The sequence below is a fragment of the Pempheris klunzingeri genome, chromosome 12 (genome assembly GCF_042242105.1).
Source record: "Pempheris klunzingeri isolate RE-2024b chromosome 12, fPemKlu1.hap1, whole genome shotgun sequence".
Lineage (NCBI taxonomy): Eukaryota > Metazoa > Chordata > Actinopteri > Acropomatiformes > Pempheridae > Pempheris > Pempheris klunzingeri.
Window position 1 is genome coordinate 3,982,047 of NC_092023.1, and position 18,350 is coordinate 4,000,396.

An 18,350-nucleotide genomic window follows, 5' to 3' on the forward strand; every position below is an offset into this window, starting at 1 on the left:
GGCGATGGTCATAATATTCAAATAATCACATGCATGATACCTAAACCCTCAAATAAATTCATAATTTTCGCCTGATAGGAGATTATGTTCCATATATTTATTTTAAGATTAAAATAAAAGATGTAGAAATGTCTGCAAATTGAATGTGTTTGGATTTCTCCCACAGGATATCCTCTTTCAGGGTGACACCAGACTAACTAACTAACTAACTTTCTCAGGTGTCACCTTATTTATAGGAACCACGTGTTTCGTGAGCGCGGTGACGTCACCGCCCACGTGATCCGCCGCGTCCAATGAGGCGTCCAGGGCGTGGTCTCCCTCAATCAGTACAGCACAATGAAAGATCCCCGTCACTTTGCAGCGAAAGATAATCTCCCTCCTCACTTTACATCATGATGTTGTAGCGCTTCGTCCGAGGAGCTCATCCGTTGCAGTTTCTGTCACAGTGGAGAAACACGAAGGGCAGCTCGCCTCCGTGCAGCCGCCACAATGCATCCGATGCCCGTGTGCGATACCAGTGGAGACATATTTGACTGTATACAGAGAGGAAATGTTGAACAGTGTGTGCACTTCCTCCAAAATGATCGATCTGTGCTCAAACAAAAAGGTAAGATGGAAAAAGATTGATCACACTGTGTCACACTACTTCCTTCTGTGTTTCTGTCAGCGTTCAAATAGTTTTCAGCCTGTCAGTGATGTTATTTCTTGATTTGCTATGTTTACCAAAGTCTGCACAGTTTTCTTAAACCAGTCTCATGCAAACAAGCTAAGTTGCACTGTGCACCAGCCATGTCACTGCACAGGTATAATCCTGCAGTATCCTTTTTTAAAAGGTGCTCTTTGAACTTCATCTTGCTCCTGGTGTGATTTTTGTCACAATGCCAAGTGGAAACCTAACCACTCTCCTGCTGGTCTGGCTCCGATCTAGATGGACAGATCCTGTGACAACACAGCACAAAGTCAGAGTGTGCCAGAAGGAACCCTAACCCCGACTCCAGGAGATCTTAATGATCAACAGGCCGACAGACTTACGACAGGCTTATGTTGTTACCCGCAGAGGCTGCAGATTTGAATCCCTGCATCCTCAAACCTGGCTGTGATGTGTTTGTCTTTACCCAGGCTGGGGTGGCTTCACCCCGCTCCACTACGCCGCCCTCCACGGTAACCGCACCCTGGTCGACGTTTTCCTTACCAATGGATCTGACCCTAACCTGACATGTGATGCCGGACAGACCGCCTTTCATTTTGCCTGCAGGTGAGCAGCGAACGTTAAACAAACGCCTGGATGCTCGGTGACAGTGTCATGGTACGAGCCATATGCTTTTTGCTCTGTACTTGATCTGCCCTGTCTAATAACAGTTTGTACTTTGGACTCCCAACAGGCAAGGGAACATCTATATCATGCACCAAATGATGCAGTATGGAGCTGATTTGCGTCTCATTGACCTGCAGAGAAAAACATCACTGCATCATGCAGTCACAGGGGGCAACGTGTGAGTGGAGGAGACAACACAGACGTGGTTGTTTTTGTCATTTGTATCGTCTTTGAGTGACCACACATCATGCGTGCACTAACTGTTAGTTATCTGTCCCAGTGTTGCAGTGCACTATTTGTGGGAGACGGGGATGTTTCGGTTCTCAGACACAGACATGTACCAGGTGACACCCCTTCACCTGGCCGCATCCACAGGCAACACAGAGGTGGTCCGGTATTTGCTCAAAGACCAGGTATCTATCGCTGCCACATCCACTGAGAATCCGCATGCAGAAATGTGTGTTGACTTTACTCAGCCTTCAGCTTCTCTTAGTCACTTTTAGCTAATTGTTTTGGTTCTCAAACCCACATATTTACAGCGGGGCTGTGAAGTGTCAATCTCATTAACTTCATCCTCGGCAGCAAATAAGCTGAGATGAGCTTAATATCTGGACGCGGCCCTTCGCAACATAGCTAAGAGCTGATTTAAACAACTTATGGGTGAAAAAAGTTAAGCATTTAGCAAACTAAAGAGCCAGATTTCCCAGAAGTTATTGGTAACCCAAACCAAAGCTAAGGCAAGTTAGTATTGTGTTGGACTTTTACCAGGTGTTTTAGAAACACAACTCCTTTGGGATACTATTATAAGTTGTCTGCTGAATGTGTGAAAAGGCAATCATGTGCAGACACCTTCGCCGTAACAACGTGATAAGCTGAAGGCATATAATGAGTCAATCTGCACCCAAGTGGTCCCAGTCCATGTTAATGTAAGCAGGGCTCTTCATAGCGAAGATAATCTTAGTCCATGTATATTTACTGCAATGGGACAAGGGGCTATTAAATCTTAAATTGCTTTTGTGAAACGGTGCCCAGTGCAGTGCATTAGCTGTACGTTGTTGGTGTTTCAGAGATGTCATGTGCATGCAGTTGACCAGCAGGGAGCGACAGCGCTTCATGTTGCAGCAGAGCGGGGCGGAGTGGAGGTGTGCTGGACGCTGCTGCAGAGAGCAGGGTGCAGCACACTCTCTCAGAAGAACCACAGCGGCCTCACACCACTGGACCTCAGCAAGCAGGGGAAAACGTTTAGGTGAATCTGCTGTCTCTAGAAATCTCTGGAAAAACACTGACTTGCAGGCCACTGCATGGGATAGTAGCATCTCTCAGTGCCTTCACATATCCAGCATGTTCGCATTTCCAGATTACCTTTTTCTCTTGGGATCCTAATGCTGATTAATACATTGCTATACTGGGTATTTTTCTCTAGACATCAGCAACTCACCAAACTACTGCGACGGTACATTAATGAGCCAGCACACCACATGCCCAGAGAGTCTCATGGTAAATATTACCTGTAGTTTTATTCAACACGACAGTGGTGATGACAGTAATGGCAGCGTAATGCGTAAAATGCTGTGGGAGCAATCATGTGTTGAATCTGTGTCTTTTCCTTCTAGTTCTGTATTACTGGACTCTGTCTTTTCCAACCCTGAGTGGAGCTGCCATCCTGCTGGTAGCAGCCATGCTGGGAGGCTATGGAGGTCTAATCTGTGGTTTTCTCTTCCCCTGGTTGGCCAGAAGCATCTTCACGCAGTACCACCGTATGACCACGTACCAAAGGTTTGACAAAATGATAGAACATCTGAATTATTAATCAGTGAGTCAACATATTTCACTGTTTGTCGTATTTCTCTGTTGAGATATCATGTGACTTTCTTCCAGGTTACCCAACCCGATCTACTTGGGAACCCTCATAGCTGGCATGTTTCATTCCCTGCTCTGCTTCTACGGAAAAATAATGCCTAATATCTTTAACAGTTGAAGTACACTTTAAGTCTCATGGCGATGCACATTTCTTAATTATATGTTTGTATGTAATGCAGGATTTTGTAAATTAAACTCACAATAGTTCATCCTTAACCTTTTGAATGTGTGTGGCCAACCAGTGCTCTGGTCCAGATGTCAATGGTCCACTTCTGCCTAGTCCTCGGTTTGTTCTGTAAGGTCCTCACTCAGGACCCTGGGACTATGGACAGGGCAGATGCGGATCCTCGGTTCTCTTGTATCGCTGACCTGGTGGAGAACAACCAGAGCCCCCACAGGTTCTGCACATACTGTGAGGTAAGACACGCACACTGGTCACGGTTCAGAGAGCCACAGTGATTTGCATACCCACATATCTATCTAGTTATCTAAATATGTGTCTCCATCTTGAAATGTACAGGCAGACTCCTCTTCCTGTGTGCCGTCAAAGGTCCTTCCCCTCCAAGTGGTTCTTGACACACTAAAATCTCAAATGTCATAATGAACGAATGATGAAACCATAAATGTGATCAAATGTTTACAGTGATTAAGCCTCTAACTTGATTTTCTTCTCTTAGTAGAATTAAAAAGTAGTAATCAAACACAGTAGACGTCTGAGAGATAGAAAATAAAACACAAAACCCATGTTATGCTTTCGAAAAAGGTTGACTGTGAAGTTAAAGATGCACATTGTCTGGTTCATGGTTCATAGTTCCTGTTGCTCTCCTTCCCACCCTGTCTCTGCTTTCCTTCATAGTTGTTTCAGCCAGACTTCACTAAACACTGCAAGCTGTGTGAGGTGTGCATTAAAGACTATGACCACCACTGCCTTTTCCTCAACCGGTGCGTCGGCCGGGGTAACCACCGCCTCTTCCTCTTCTTCATCCTCTCCATGGTGATTGCCCACCTTCTGTTTGTTGCCACAGCAGCAAGTTACCTGCATGACAAGATGCCCGCGGGCAGTCACGGCTTGTCATCGTGGCTCACGTTGTTCGGGGTGGAGTTCTGGGTCGTGGTCATGATGGTTATGAATGCGCTGACGCTCCTTTGGGAGGCGTGGCTACTGAGCGAGCAGTTTGATGCCGTCGCCATGGGAATGACCACCTACTTCAGACAGTGCGACAGCTCAGCTCGACAGAGGTCACTAGGACAGCGTTGGGTTATCGTGCTGTCGTTTCTGCTGGAGGGTCGCAGACGGGTGGGCAGTGCCCAAACAAGAGAGGACAAAACCGCTATAGACATTTAAAACTGTCAGTTTTTCATCATTGCTCACTTACAAACATACATTCTCAGTTTACAGAGTCTTTGTGAGAATTACCTCTTTAGATTCACTAACCCTCTAATGCCATATAACATGTTGTACTTGAATGTATATTTAGTTTTATCTTAATATTCTATTTTAATACACAATAGACTATAGAGTAGATCCGTCAGCAGGATAACTACCACTAAGAGTTTAGATATTCACCTAGTTTTTAGAGACTTCACTGAATACTTTTAAGATTTAACAGTGTTAAATTAACTTGTTGGTTTACATTTGTTCAGTGTAAAGTACTGGGTATTTGTACACATGTTTTTGTATTCCACTGCAGCATACTTTTCCAATATCATTGTTATTTTTGTTTTAAAGAAAAGTGTGGTTATGCTGCAAAGCGTAGTTGACAGTTGTGAACATTTCTGCACAAAACACTAGCAAGTCCTGTGATTAGCTGGTGATAATGGTTAACAGCGGGTGCACTGAATGGCTTTCTTCCTAATGTCATTACTTCTCTGACCTGCTCCCAGTCATTTGGACCGTGACACTTTCTCTGCTCTCACTAATGAGACATGCTCTTTTCATGCCTTCAATTAAACACACTCATTTCCTATGTGTCCCTCAGGACCATATTTCTAGATTATACATTATGCTCCCCACACCCGTCAGAGGCCGGTGTGTCTGGACCATGTGAGTATCTATGTCATATGTGATACGATTTAAGTGTGTACTGTAGTGCCTGTCACGCATATGAAGTGGTCAAGATGAGTGTATGTAAGCCTGCAAAACTGTGAGTGCTTTTACTGTATTTCTCTGTCCCTGGATCAGTGTTTTTATATTTAACTGGCTGCCATTTGTCCATATCCCAATGTATTTTATCTGTGGTGACAAAATGTCCTTCTGTTTCCAGTATTATATCTTATTTGTGCGATCATGTTTTTATGCTGCAGGAAAAATATGTAATAATACATATAATATAATAAATCTGTGAAATCTGCCATTTATAAAAAAGAGAAACTAATCTTTGTTTTTTTTTATCTCACTGTGTTGCCAGAGAGAAACAGAGCTTTTCACATTCAAAGTTTGTGACCTTCCCTCTCGATTTACATAGGCAAATTACTAGCAGCCATAGTGTTGAAGCTTACTCTGTTGGACGTGGGGAAACCGTACAGTAATAACATTTGCAGGAGAAACTCATAATATTTTTTGCTCAGAAGTCAGCAGTTTTCACTTCTCCATCAAGGCAGCTCACTTCCTTAGAGAGAGACAGACTGACAACCCAGAAGAGGAGGACAGCAGGAGAGCATCGCACAGCTGTGTTTTATTTCTCTGTGCAGCGGTACCTATCACAGCCGCCGTTTGGAACTACGTGATGCTTTCTTGTGGACCACAGAGAGTCTGGCTCCAGACTGAGAGTCGTCTGGTCTGCCCACCCGAGATGACATGGCAAGTAATACTCGCATGACTGTCCTTCCTTCCTTCCTTCTGTCAGAGTCTGTTCACATCAGCATTCTTTGGGCAGATGTCATTGGTGTGTCAGTGATGGCTGCTATAGTAGTCCCTTCTCTTTGGGTATGGGAATGTCATTTGATTGGCTTCTTAGAGATAATCAATTAAGTAGAGCGCTGAGATCTCAGTATCCCCATTGTTTAGACTTGAGTGTGTGTGTTTTTGCTCTAGAAGTGGCCCCAGTGTAGAAGGATTCACTGTGCAGACGGCTTCACTACCACAAAACCACCCAGGACTCTTCTGACCAGTGACAAACCAAAGGAAATGGAAGGTAAAGCTCCATTTTTAGTTTGTTTTGCAAGGTGAAGATCAGTTTTACTGCTTATGATCCAACTTTCAGGATATCTCAGCTCTCATGTAAAGTTAAATTTAATTTATGTATCTGGGTTAACACCATTTCTTTATCATATCTATTTATATGAGCTTTTCTCTGTCTGCCAGGGAATGAAAATGAAAATGAAAATGTATAGAATTACAAAGTTATGTTACCGCCAATGTACTGTGACTCCTCTATGTAAGTTTGTGCATAGTGCTAACCACCTGTCATTGATTGATCATTATGTGTGAGCTGAGTAGGTTATTTTTTCTTATGAGAAACCACAGAAACCTCTCTCCTCTAGCACTGTCTCTGCACTGCACTCTACACTCATCCAGCCTCTTGAACTGCACCATTCATCTGCTTTATCACATCCACTACAACCCTACCAGGCAGAATAGGAACATCACACCCTTGAGTGCTGTGGTTTTCACCCTACGGATGACTGAGTGACCGAGTTGTGTGGCATTTCCTCTCAGACTAGAAATATCAGCTTGAATGAGTCAGGATATTGAATATGAGTGCCCTTCAGGTGGTGGTGTTTTGTCATTTCCAAACACAAGTTTACACCTGAATTTATCCTGCATCTGTCATGGTTTATAGGACATACAGACATCACAATGACTTGGCCACATCAACCATTAGATGGCAAGAACTGATGTATTGATCTGAGGTTGTACGTCAGGTACGGATGAGACCATAATCAAATCTCCATGAGCAAACAGCTGGGGGAATTGTGAAGACAGTGCTCTGACGGGGCAGCTAATGTAAAGAAATGGGTGACAAGACAGAGGGCACGCAGCCAGACGTATTTATTTTTAGACGGTGAGAAATTGATACTGAGAGTGTGCAGCAGAAGGCAGAGAGACAGAGTGTAAAGGGGGAGAGAGAGAGTGGGCAGGGCTCTAGGTATGTGAGAACAACAGCACGCCGGGCCAGTGGGACAGAGAAGAGGAGAGAGAGACGAAAGGAAGGAGGGGAAGAAGGAGGAGGAGGAGGAGAAGAGTGTGTGTGTGTGGTTAAGTGCTTGTAAGTGTGTGTGTTTGTGTGTGTGTGTGTGAAACTCAGAGGGAGACAGTGTCCAAGTGCGAGACAGAGAGCCGGTGAGAGAGATGCTCGGAGAGGATGAGGAGTAACAGGGCGAGGCAGCAGCGAGTGGCGCTGAGTGTGTGTGTGTGTGTGTCAGTGTGTGTGAAGAATAGTGTGTGAACAGAGGGATGCAGTCATGTCTCTGTGAGAGGGAGCAGCACAGCAACGGTAACCATGCTGAGCCCAAAGATAAAGCAGGCACGCCGGGGTAAGCACAGTCCCTCCTCCCTTTTCTCCATCCATCCTCTGTGCTCCATCTCTTCTCTCTCTTTTCTTTCTGCAGTCCATCTCTCTTTTTTTTTTTTTTCTCCCCCTCTCTCATTGTCTCTGCAGAGCTCCATCTGTCCTGCTGGCTTTGTAAGATTATAACATCAATATTGTTGTCAGTGCTTTCATTGATAATGACGTCAAAAAGGTGTAACAGCACCATGTTAGCACCACATCTGCACACTAGTGTCATTTGTCAGTCCAGTGACTATTGTTTTCAGCAATGACCTGAGTTTTCTTGCATGATCTGAAGTGCTGAGGCTTTATCTTCTGTGTCCAGTGCTCACTGAGAGTTAACAGGCTCTACTAGAGGGTGATGTAATCTCCTGTGTCTCTTGGTTATACCGTCCTCATTCCTAGAAGATTTGATCCTGATGGAGATACAGTGGGTTGTAGAAAACATGGCTGCTGGGAGGATAATCCTCCCTCCAACAATGGTCTGCATCCTGGCATGTTCACACCTGAATACACGACTCCACCGCTATTTATTTGCGGTTTGTTGGGTTACTTTTGGTTGGCAGGTGACGGACAGATCAGAGCTGGTGAAAGGAATGCAGGGCTCTCCACTCATGTAAATCACAACAGCTGACTGTCAAACATAGTTCCTCTAACACAGGGTAAAATCCACTTGTGACCACTGAAGTCGGGACGCCACATATACATACTTCTCACATGACTGTGTGAAGATGAATAAGGAAGCTGTAAATCACAGGAACAACTCCTGGCACTGGGATTAACATGATGCAGAGTATAAATACTTGCTGTGCGCCTCGTAGCAGGTGGTTGCTATAGACAACTATCACACGCTGTTTCAGGTCACTTGGGGAGTTATGGCAGCTGCCAAATTATCTCAAGGAGATTGACTAGCATTGGTTTTTAGAGAGGAATATCCTCATGGTTTCTGTTTGAGAGGCATTTCCATACTGACAAGAGAGAAAAGTCTGTGAAGATTTCTAGACTTGTTGGATTAATTTCACATTTTTGCATGAAAATGAAGAAAACAGACCGAGATATCGTCAGCAGCTTCAAGAACCCCTACTGTTGCGTGCGTTTAGGTACGGTTCTTGCATCACTTCTCCTCTGGCAGTCATTGTCTTAATCTAGACCAGCCGTAAAACTAAGACCATAAAAGATGATGGGAAGGAGAAGTGCCTCTTCTTTCTCCTCCATGAGCACAGTTGGAGTGCGGAAGCCACTTCAGTTTGCTTGCCACGTTTTGTGCTCTTGCCATCTCTCATTTGCTGTAATGGTATTCTCCTTTGATTAGATTCCCAGCTCTGCTCTCCTCTGACCCTTTTATGAAGCAGGGCAAATTCATACTGCATCACAGAGCTGGATCTGCACTCAGATGCTTGGACGTAAGACCAGAATCCTAAAGCAGTGTGTAGAGTCTTACAGGAAGATGTTATTGGTGTATAAGGCTTCTCTCCATTATCTTTTGAATGAATAATGAAGCCCTGTAGTCAACAAGACACTGCTGATCCCTTTGAGTCGCCATGAATACAAAACTACCATGAAGACTTTGGCCCATTTTATCATTTCCTCAAAACTTTATTTATGTCCAAACTGAAGAAGTTTTACTGCACCATGTTAATTATAATAATTAAAAAATATCAAATTGGTCTCGTTAATAAAAGGAGAATTGATACGTGTGTATAAATGACAATAATCGACTATAATAATCATTCCAACATGAGTTTAATGATCTAATTCCTGGTATGAGGATGGTTAAAGGATTGGAGATCCAGAAGTTGTTACCACTGGTTTTGGGATGTACCTTGGCGTATTTATTCAAATACTTTTGAGATACTTGTACAGTTCCTTTTTATTTTATGCTACTAGAGATACTTTACCTTGACATACTAATTTTTAACTCCATTTCTTTTGACAGTCGTTCCGCTGTGACCAAACAGCAAGAAGCAACATGCATCACTAATAATTTCTTTTATATTATAGTGTAACACTGACTGGGAGCGTTTTCATACATAATGGGTACTTTTAGGTATTTTAGGTACTTTTGATACTATAGTGGTGAAATATACTGATACTGTACTTAAGTATACATTTGAGGAACTGTACATGTACTTGAGTATTTCAGTTTGATGCTTTACCCTCAACTTCTACCACAGAAATGTTCTACATTTTACAAACATACATTTTACAAACATACATTTATTTTACAGCTATTGTCACTCGTTTCTTTTACATTTGTGTTTACACGCAAAACATACGATCAGTTTATAAAATAGTATGCACGGTTGTGGATTAAACTACCCAAAAGTATATGAAATAGTTGTAATAACCTCTATTTCTACCAACAGTGACAGTAATCTACTGCTTACACATCACTGCTTCAGTAGAAATAATACAGTATATACAGTCACAGGAGCCACATGTGCATTATAATCACTAATGAGCTCATAAAACAGCTCATTAGTAACTATGATATGATATGTATATTATGAAATGTTATTATATATTATGCATTATCAATATTTCCAGGAAAGATAGTAATTTGATATATGTACACTAATAGTTCTTTGCTCACAGTAGATACACAAAACAAAAGAAACCAGTTCCTCCCTGACATTTCCTGCCTCTTTTTTAAAGATGTACAAGACACGACCGTGTCTGTTGTATTTATAGAACCTGCTCTGCCTGCTTCTGCTGTCAGCATACAGTTTTATTAACGACTGCTTCACGAGGTCTCGTCTCTGGTCCTCGGCCTTCCCGGCAATCATGACTCTGCAAATGAAGGACATCCAGAAAGGGAAGAAATAAAATGTGGAGTCCAGACAGAGAGCTGATAAGCAGGAGGGAGAGAGAGAGGAGAGAGATTTCAGTCCAGGCCCTTGCAGATGCCTTCCCTGCTGTCCTCAGCAGAAAGCAAGATGCAATTAACAGGAAAAAAGAGCCATTGATTTCTCTCTCCTTCTGCCTTCTGTGTATCTCTCTCCCTCTTTCTCTCTCCCCCTGACTCCCTGGGGATCGCTCTCACTGTCGCTGTGCTCGCTCTGTACCTTTGGGCGTAACTATGCTAATATATAAGCCATGCTTGTAATCAGTCCATAGCAGTTAAAGTGCAACCTGATCCAAAGCAAAACTCCTCTCTGTGCAGCAGAGAAATTCAAAATAATACGTGCCCTCATTAAAATCTGAAACACACGATAAAGTGTAATGGAAGAAATAGACGGACTTCATCTTAAAGCAGGATGTCTTTGCTGCAAAATGGAGGACATGCTGAAGTACATTGTCTTAAGAGGAAATCTGGATGCATGGTCAAGCCTGTGGGCTCAGCTGTCTGCAAGAGAGACTTCCATGAATAATGATTCAGGATTGTGTGAATCTTCAGAATAATAGCAAAATACCACAAAAAAAAAAACCCACCAAATAACATGTATCCTCTGTCTTTATCTAACTCTATTCTCACTGTCATTCTGATGCTCATTTTCTCTCTATGTGTGTGTCCATGCAGCACGGTCTAAGAGCATGGTGCTTGGGGAGTTGTCCCGGGTCTCCAGGCCCTGTTCTCCTCTGGATCAGGAGAAAGCGCTGAAGGCGGGCTGGCTAAAGAGACAGCGGAGTATCATGAAGAACTGGCAGCTACGTTGGTTTGTTCTGAGGACTGAAGCTCTGTATTTCTACAAGGACCAAGAGGAAACCAAGGCCCAGGTACATATACACATCTAAAAGACAGTTACCTGATGTCACCTGTTGCCCCCAGGATGCTGCACTGCTGTATGTTTAGAAATCAAGCAACAAGCAACAAAATTCATTGTGTCGCCCTAAAATGAAGCATCATTCTTCATGGCGTGTGATAAAGCTGCCATCTTATCTTTATATTTTTGGCATTAAACTATAGCTGGATAAATATCCATTCATTTTTCTCACAAAAATCATCCCCTAAGACATCCCGACACTCTCCACTGAAGTTGAAGAGTGTCGTTATTGCCCTGACACATACACTAATAGTGTGGTAAACAGCTGCCCTGTGGTTCTACTGGAAGCACTTTGTAGGTGACCTTTGACCTTCTCTGTGCTGGAAGGATCAGAAATACACATAGATCAGGAAACACTGGAGGATTAATAGATGAAGAGATGTTTCCCTGAGTCATCCCTCCCTCCATTATCATTACCTCCCTGTGCTGGACGGCTGCCCAGAGCCCAGAACTCTACAGTGTTCAACATGCACTACACGTCCCAATCCAGAGGCACTGATTGATTTCTTGTTAGGCCCTTGAATACCGTTGATACGGGTGTTTTCCTCATGCCAGCCTGTCTGTCATTCTGTCTTTCTATTTGTCCATCTCATGCTGTCCTCTCCTTTCTCCCACAGGGTTGTATTCCTCTTCAAGGCAGCCAGGTCAATGAGCTGCCTGCCAATCAGGACGAGCCTGGTCGGCACCTTTTGGAAATTGTTCCAGGTGAGTTGGCATGGCGACAACTCTGTTGCATAAGGAAGTGACTTAGTAAGTTCAAGTGATGCTGTACCATCTGTTTGGTATTGAGAGCCGAGCAGAAAAACAACCGGGCTCACTTATTTAGAATTTCTATGTTTGACTGAATCTTGAGGTGCAGTCAAGCACTTCTTCTATCAAAACCAATACCAAAACTTCAAGATCAAAGTTTGACTAACAGTGCCACACCTAGCTGTACCTGATACCAATGCGTTTTTGGTGTTCAGAGAGAAATGAAACCCCAAAACCATGCAACATCAGCACGTAAACCACAACCACTAGAACAATAACTCAATGCGAGGTTTGCTGTAAATTATAGAAAGTGTCTCTTTGTGCTGCTTGAAATGTATTAAACTGTAAATAGAGAAGGTCGCATCCTCTGAATAAACCTCGCTGACCCAGAATCAAAGCGATGAATGGAAAAAAAGCAGAAGTAACTCAATATCTACATCTGAGACGAGTCAAAGGCCGTAACACATGCATGAAATATGCAGAACAACAGAAGGGGTGATTTCCACAGCCATGTGTCGCAGGGTTAGACAAGGACTTCATTCATCTCCTCCCTTGACAGCGTGGGGTCGGCATGATTACGGTCAGAATAGTGGACAGTATGTACAGCGTATAGATAGAAAGAAAGACAGAAAGAGAAAGAGAGATGCTGTACTTGGATAGACTTGAAGTTTGGAGTTGAGAGGCATCAGACGGTTTGTACAGTTGGTACTGTACAGGCTGTAATGGTGATGCCTCTGTTTGGCTCTCAGTGAACTCAATATTGGCTCCAATCAGCAGCAGATTCACCTGCAAGCATCCGTTCTTCTAAAGTTCAACATGGGCCATCACTGCAGCAGGTTGACTAACATCCTGACAGTTTATCCTGAGGATGATGTTTCCTTTAATGATGGTAGTAAGTATATTTTTCTCAGCTCTGATTGTCAGACAGGAGGAGGATGGATTGTAGAAACACTGTAACGCTCCTGTATTGAGATACTTTTGAAAGCAGTTTGATCTCTGGCTTTCTGTGTTGCCAGGATTGATAACAATCCTGATTTTGGTCATCCGCTGGATGTGGTTATACAAAGGAATGTGTGCTCCTCCTCACTGAAACATGTCCATACACACTTATACACACATTATCTGTCTTTAAGGAGACATGGATGTCAGCAGATTTAACAGCTACTGCAGGACTGCTTAGTGATATGCAATATAATACACTGTATCATTAGTAGATGTGGTCCCATCTACTGTATACTGTATTAGACTGTTGCCATTAGTGGTTTTAATTATGCATGTGGCCTTTCTGTGTATGTGCACTTCACTTAAAGGACCAGTCCAGTGTTAACACATGTTGTGACTCATTTACTATGCAAGGGCATTGACGGGGTGACTGAGTCAATATTCTATTAATTCTTCAAGTAGCAAATTTGAAAGCTATTGCAGTGCAGCTGCATTGCAGTTTGATGGTTACTTTTTAATACTGAACTATTCAGTGTTGTTGATCAATACATGCAGCGATCTATAGCGTAATCCCAACCTATTTCTTCCTTTCCCACCTCACAAGCACCAACTGGTTTCAATTCATTTCACTGCAGCGTGAAAATCAAGTTTGACAGACGTGAAAAAAAGATGAGATGCTCATTCTGACAAATGACCTTCAGTTTTTAGTTCTCTGCAAGCCAATTTCCATACAAATGAATGGAGACCAATTACTGCCTATACATTAAGAAAAACACATCCAAAACTCTACAACACAATGACGTGGAAATGGTTGGCTGTCGTGCAAACTCTGCAATTTGTAGTAAATGGAAATGCAAATAGATGCAGAAACACCGGCAAGGTCTTTTTACAATGTGAGATGATGTCACTTTGTGGAGAAATTGTGTCTGTGAAATAAAGTCCTGGACAGAAAGAGAAAAGAGAGGCATGGTGCAGTTGCTGGTGACCACAGGGAATACTTCTCTTTCTGGGTCATTTCTCTCACACACAACACACTATGCACCACAGTGCAGGACTTAGTAATGCATGCAGGTACTGATATATAGAGCCTACACAGTCAGCCATATGCAGCCTCTATCAAATCCACTCGTAAAAATCTCCGTGTTTTGAATTGTTTTTAGTAGTAGTAGTTTTTAATCAGCGCAAAAAATAAGAGCATTTTATGAATGGCAGCTTTGATGCTTTTATCTTTATCTGCAATTGAGAGGTGCCTCCACCACTTCAAAGGCAAGTGATTAAAAAGTCACATAAAGGGAAAGAGCTTCACATAGTGTAATCAAAGATAAATTGTAATAAACTGAAATGTCAAACTGAAATGTCAGACCAGGTGGTATCAGGCTGTGTGCAGCCGCAGAGCTGCATGGCTGCACCTTTGTACTTAACGGGGGTGCTGGAGCCAATAAGGCTATTAAAAACACTGATATTTCTAGCTGGTAGAGCCCATTTCTTTACAGAGAGTACAGTTTATGTGATCAGCAAAGACATTTGCAAAAGTGGCATCTGTTTCCTGCATGATTCTGCATATTTGAAGCAGAGGTGTGTTAATGATTTTCCTCCATTGATCCATAAAGTGATGAAAAACGGTTGTGTTTTCAGGGGGCGGTGGAGAAAAGGATCGAACAGGTATAAGCCACGAATCATTCCTGCTGATGGCCAACTCTCAGAGTGACATGGAGGAGTGGGTCAGGGCCATACGTAGAGTCATATGGGCTCCATTCGGAGGAGGTGTGATTGTTCAACACATGCACACACGTACACACAAACGCCTACATACAGCTGTTTACAATTGTCGAGCAAATGAATTATTCATGTTATTAAGCCTCTTGGCTACACATAAAGAAGCATTCTGAGCTGCTAATGACCTGACTGGTGTTTCTCTGTTGTGTGGCGGCAGGTGTCTTTGGGCAGCACCTGGAGGAGACGATGCTGTACGAGGCCCAGTGTGGCCCTCAGCGCCTGGTACCTGTGCTGGTTGAACAGTGTGTGTGTTTTATACGAGAACATGGGCTCGAGGAGGAGGGCCTCTTCAGGGCCCCCGGACAGACTAATCATGTCCGAGAGCTGCAGGATGCGTTTGACCGTGGCGAGAAGCCTGTGTTTGACAGGTGACGCAGTGGAAGGGGGCATTTTATCTATAGCAGCATGCCAAACTATGATCTGTGCTGGATAGTGCTTCGTATATCCACTCTGTGTCTCTTGCAGTACCACAGATGTCCACACAGTGGCATCACTGCTAAAGCTGTACATACGGGAGCTGCCGGAGCCTATAATCCCATTCTCCAAATACACACAGTTTCTTTCTTGTGCGCAGCTTCTTACCAAGGATAAAGCAATGGTAATTACACGTCTGCTTAACACTTCACTGGTATATTTCCAGACTCTTGCCTTGGAAATAAACATGTCTTATTTTTCCTCAAGGGCATTTTAGAGCTAGGCAAACAGGTGAAATCACTTCCTCAGGTCAACTACAACCTCCTTAAATACATCTGCAGGTGAGTAAACACTGTCTTGCCATCAGCTGTATACATCAGCAGTTGCTAAGCTCACTCATGTGACTGTGATGGGTTTTATTGTTGTTGCTATTTCCTAACCACGGCTTGATGATTGTCACCCTGTCATACAAGAGAAATAACATTTATCGCACCCACATCCTCGTCATCAGGGGAAGTGACATCACATTGATTAACTTGAATATGTTTAATTGCACGTCACCATCCATACAAAGATCACCCACTGCGCCCACACACCACCCAGAATCATGACTCAGTCCTCCTTTTCATCAGTTTGAATGTTAATGAGAAAGAAAGAGTGAGGGTTTTCCACCAGTTTTAAGCAGAGCAGTCAACACTGAGGATTCTGCGAATGTGGAAGTAAATTCTGCTTTTGTTTCGGTGCGCTCAGGTTTCTGGATGAGGTTCAGTCTCACTCCAGTGAGAATAAGATGAGTGTTCAGAATCTGGCCACTGTGTTTGGACCTAATATACTTCGGCCCAGAGTGGAGGATCCAGTCACCATGATGGAGGGTCGGTGATCATGTCAACATATCTTAATCTGCAGGTGTGTGCTGCTTGAAACCAATACTGAGCATGTGTGTTTGTCGTTATTAACAGGGAGTTCACAGGTGCAGCACCTGATGACTGTGCTGATCAGCGAACACGCCCAACTTTACCAACAGGAGGAGGCGGCACCTGAGACCAAGATGTCCCCACAGCGACAGCAAAATCCCATCCAGCGGGGAAAAGTGGAATGGCTCTCACAAGAAGGGTCTGACCCCCAACTTTCCTCAGACGCAGGCTCCAAAACCCCTAAAGAGAAAACACAATCCTCCACCTGTACAACAGACGGCAAGCCGACTGCACCAAGTCCCGTTACGACGTCAGAGAGGAGTGAGGATGGTCAGAACGAGGACAAGGGCAAAGGTATGACAGAGGAGAAAGTGGATGGAAAAGCAGATGGCAAAACTGAAGGGAAAGGTGGGAGTGAAGTAGCTGTTAGTCCCAGTAAACAATCTAAAGCCCTGCCGTCCTGGAGGTGCTCCTTCAAAGGCGGTGCAGCATCTGGGGGCCCGAGGGGGAAAATAGGGGGGTCAGCAGGGGATGTGTCAGCAGCTGGTGGGAGCAACTGGCTGATGAATGGGCTGTCGTCCCTCCGAGCTCACAGGCGCACCACCTCATCGGGCGAAAGACTCAAAGACTCCACTCTGTCTCTGAAGGATTCGACCCTCTCCCTTAAAGAGACCACTCTTTCTCTGAAGGACACACAGAGAGACTCGACAGACGAGGACTCCCCTCAGACACCCCTGTCGCACAGAGCGCTCCACCAGTCCCACAGACTGTCTGCCTATGACAACGTTGCCCCCTCCAGTCTAAGCCTGCCCACTGACGCCGCCTCCATCTGGACGTCCTTTGAGATCTCATTGGCCGAGCCAGAGGGAGGTGATGAGGCAGTAAAATTAGGGCAGGCTCAGGAAAGACCCACAGAGGTGAGGGACAGTACAAGTACTCTGGATCACAGTGCGAGCGGCACAGAGGATGATCTCGCAGGAACAAATGAAGGTCTCACCAACATGCTGACCCAGCTCAAGCAGGAGCTGAAGAATCAGAGGAAGAGCTATGAAACCTGCATTCGCAAGTAACAATGAGCCGCTTGTCGTTTCCAGTCAAATAACCACTTAATATCAGTGTGAAGTGTTATTAATACGCTCTTCTTCTCTTCTTTGAGGTTGGAGGAGTCCTGCTCTAAGTACCAGTCCCAGGTAAACCGCCTTGAGGAGGAGCTGGACCAGGAGAAGAAGAAGTTTCACATGCTAGAGATCCGACTCAGGAACTCGGAGCGGGCGCATCAGGACGCAGAGAAGCGAAACGTTCTCCTCCAGAAAGAGATGGAGGAGTTCTTCAAAACCCTGGGAGATATGACCACAGGAGCAACACGGGCCAACTAGACCAAACCGACCTGCCTTCATCTGGTCCATCAGAGGAGCTCGACTACTGGGAAGACCAGCCAGGCCCAAAGCTTCGAAGACCAAATACCTCTAGTGCAGTACTACTTGCCATCGTGTCCTCTTAAGTACAGCCGTCTTGTGCCTACACTGACCAGTGCCGGTGCCAAACGAGAACTCCTCTGGACCAAGCACCTCTCATTTTACCATTCCACCAAATTCCTTACAAGTATACACCGTACATCATGTAGCTGATTATTTATTGAATAAATCTGTCTGTAAGAGAGCAGAAAAAAGCCTTGTATATATGAGGTAAAGTTACCCAAACACGTCCTGTTCATTTCCCCTTAGAACTCATATTCTTAAAATAAATATTAACTTGACAGTCAAAAAAAACGACAGTGTGAGACATTAAAATTCAACTCTTTTATTTGCTGGAGTTGAAGGTAGACAGTTTCCATTTCTGATGTATATAATTAGTCTGTTAGTGAGGCAATTTCAGATCCAAAGGCTAAAATTCACACAACCGGCCTTGCCAAAACACACCACAACAGGTTCGCTCTTTGCTGTCAGTGTTCGGCCAAACCACCAGAAGACTGCAGCATCGTCCCAGTAGTCCTAAATGGCTTTTTCTTTCTTTCCTCTAAATGCACCTGCACTAAAACCAGATTTGCTCAGAGAAAACTCATGCGTAGTCTATTCTATCTTTTCTATTTTGGAGAAGATGGAGGGGAGGAAAACCACAAAGAAAT

The 18,350-nt window shown here is 44.0% G+C and overlaps 2 protein-coding genes across 2 annotated transcripts; both read left to right on the top strand.

Annotated features, from left to right (window-relative positions):
- The first annotated feature begins 439 nt into the window (after positions 1-439).
- On the top strand, positions 440-4,746 carry LOC139211125 (uncharacterized). The gene is made up of 10 exons (XM_070841394.1): positions 440-607; positions 1,120-1,255; positions 1,383-1,493; positions 1,596-1,728; positions 2,383-2,561; positions 2,739-2,812; positions 2,929-3,091; positions 3,194-3,279; positions 3,402-3,592; positions 4,032-4,746. The coding sequence occupies exons 1-10, from the start codon at positions 490-492 to the stop codon at positions 4,518-4,520; spliced, it is 1,680 nt and encodes a 559-aa protein (XP_070697495.1). The 5' UTR covers positions 440-489; the 3' UTR covers positions 4,521-4,746.
- Positions 4,747-7,419: 2,673 nt separating this feature from the next.
- arhgap22a (Rho GTPase activating protein 22a) lies at positions 7,420-18,345 on the top strand. Its single transcript, XM_070841286.1, has 10 exons — positions 7,420-7,651; positions 11,186-11,382; positions 12,047-12,134; positions 14,757-14,885; positions 15,055-15,265; positions 15,363-15,495; positions 15,579-15,652; positions 16,062-16,183; positions 16,271-17,291; positions 17,382-18,345. The coding sequence occupies exons 1-10, from the start codon at positions 7,618-7,620 to the stop codon at positions 17,599-17,601; spliced, it is 2,229 nt and encodes a 742-aa protein (XP_070697387.1). The 5' UTR covers positions 7,420-7,617; the 3' UTR covers positions 17,602-18,345.
- Positions 18,346-18,350: the final 5 nt, after the last annotated feature.

Excerpts from the sequence above, each read along its gene's own strand:
- arhgap22a (XM_070841286.1), top strand. The coding sequence starts at position 7,618 with ATGCTGAGCCCAAAGATAAAGCAGGCACGCCGGG. Across the intron at positions 7,652-11,185 it reads GATAAAGCAGGCACGCCGGG|CACGGTCTAAGAGCATGGTG; the intron begins GTAAGCACAGTC and ends GTGTCCATGCAG. Across the intron at positions 16,184-16,270 it reads TCCAGTCACCATGATGGAGG|GGAGTTCACAGGTGCAGCAC; the intron begins GTCGGTGATCAT and ends CGTTATTAACAG.
- LOC139211125 (XM_070841394.1), top strand. The coding sequence starts at position 490 with ATGCATCCGATGCCCGTGTGCGATACCAGTGGAGACATATTTGACTGT. Across the intron at positions 2,562-2,738 it reads AAGCAGGGGAAAACGTTTAG|ACATCAGCAACTCACCAAAC; the intron begins GTGAATCTGCTG and ends ATTTTTCTCTAG. Across the intron at positions 3,092-3,193 it reads CGTATGACCACGTACCAAAG|GTTACCCAACCCGATCTACT; the intron begins GTTTGACAAAAT and ends ACTTTCTTCCAG.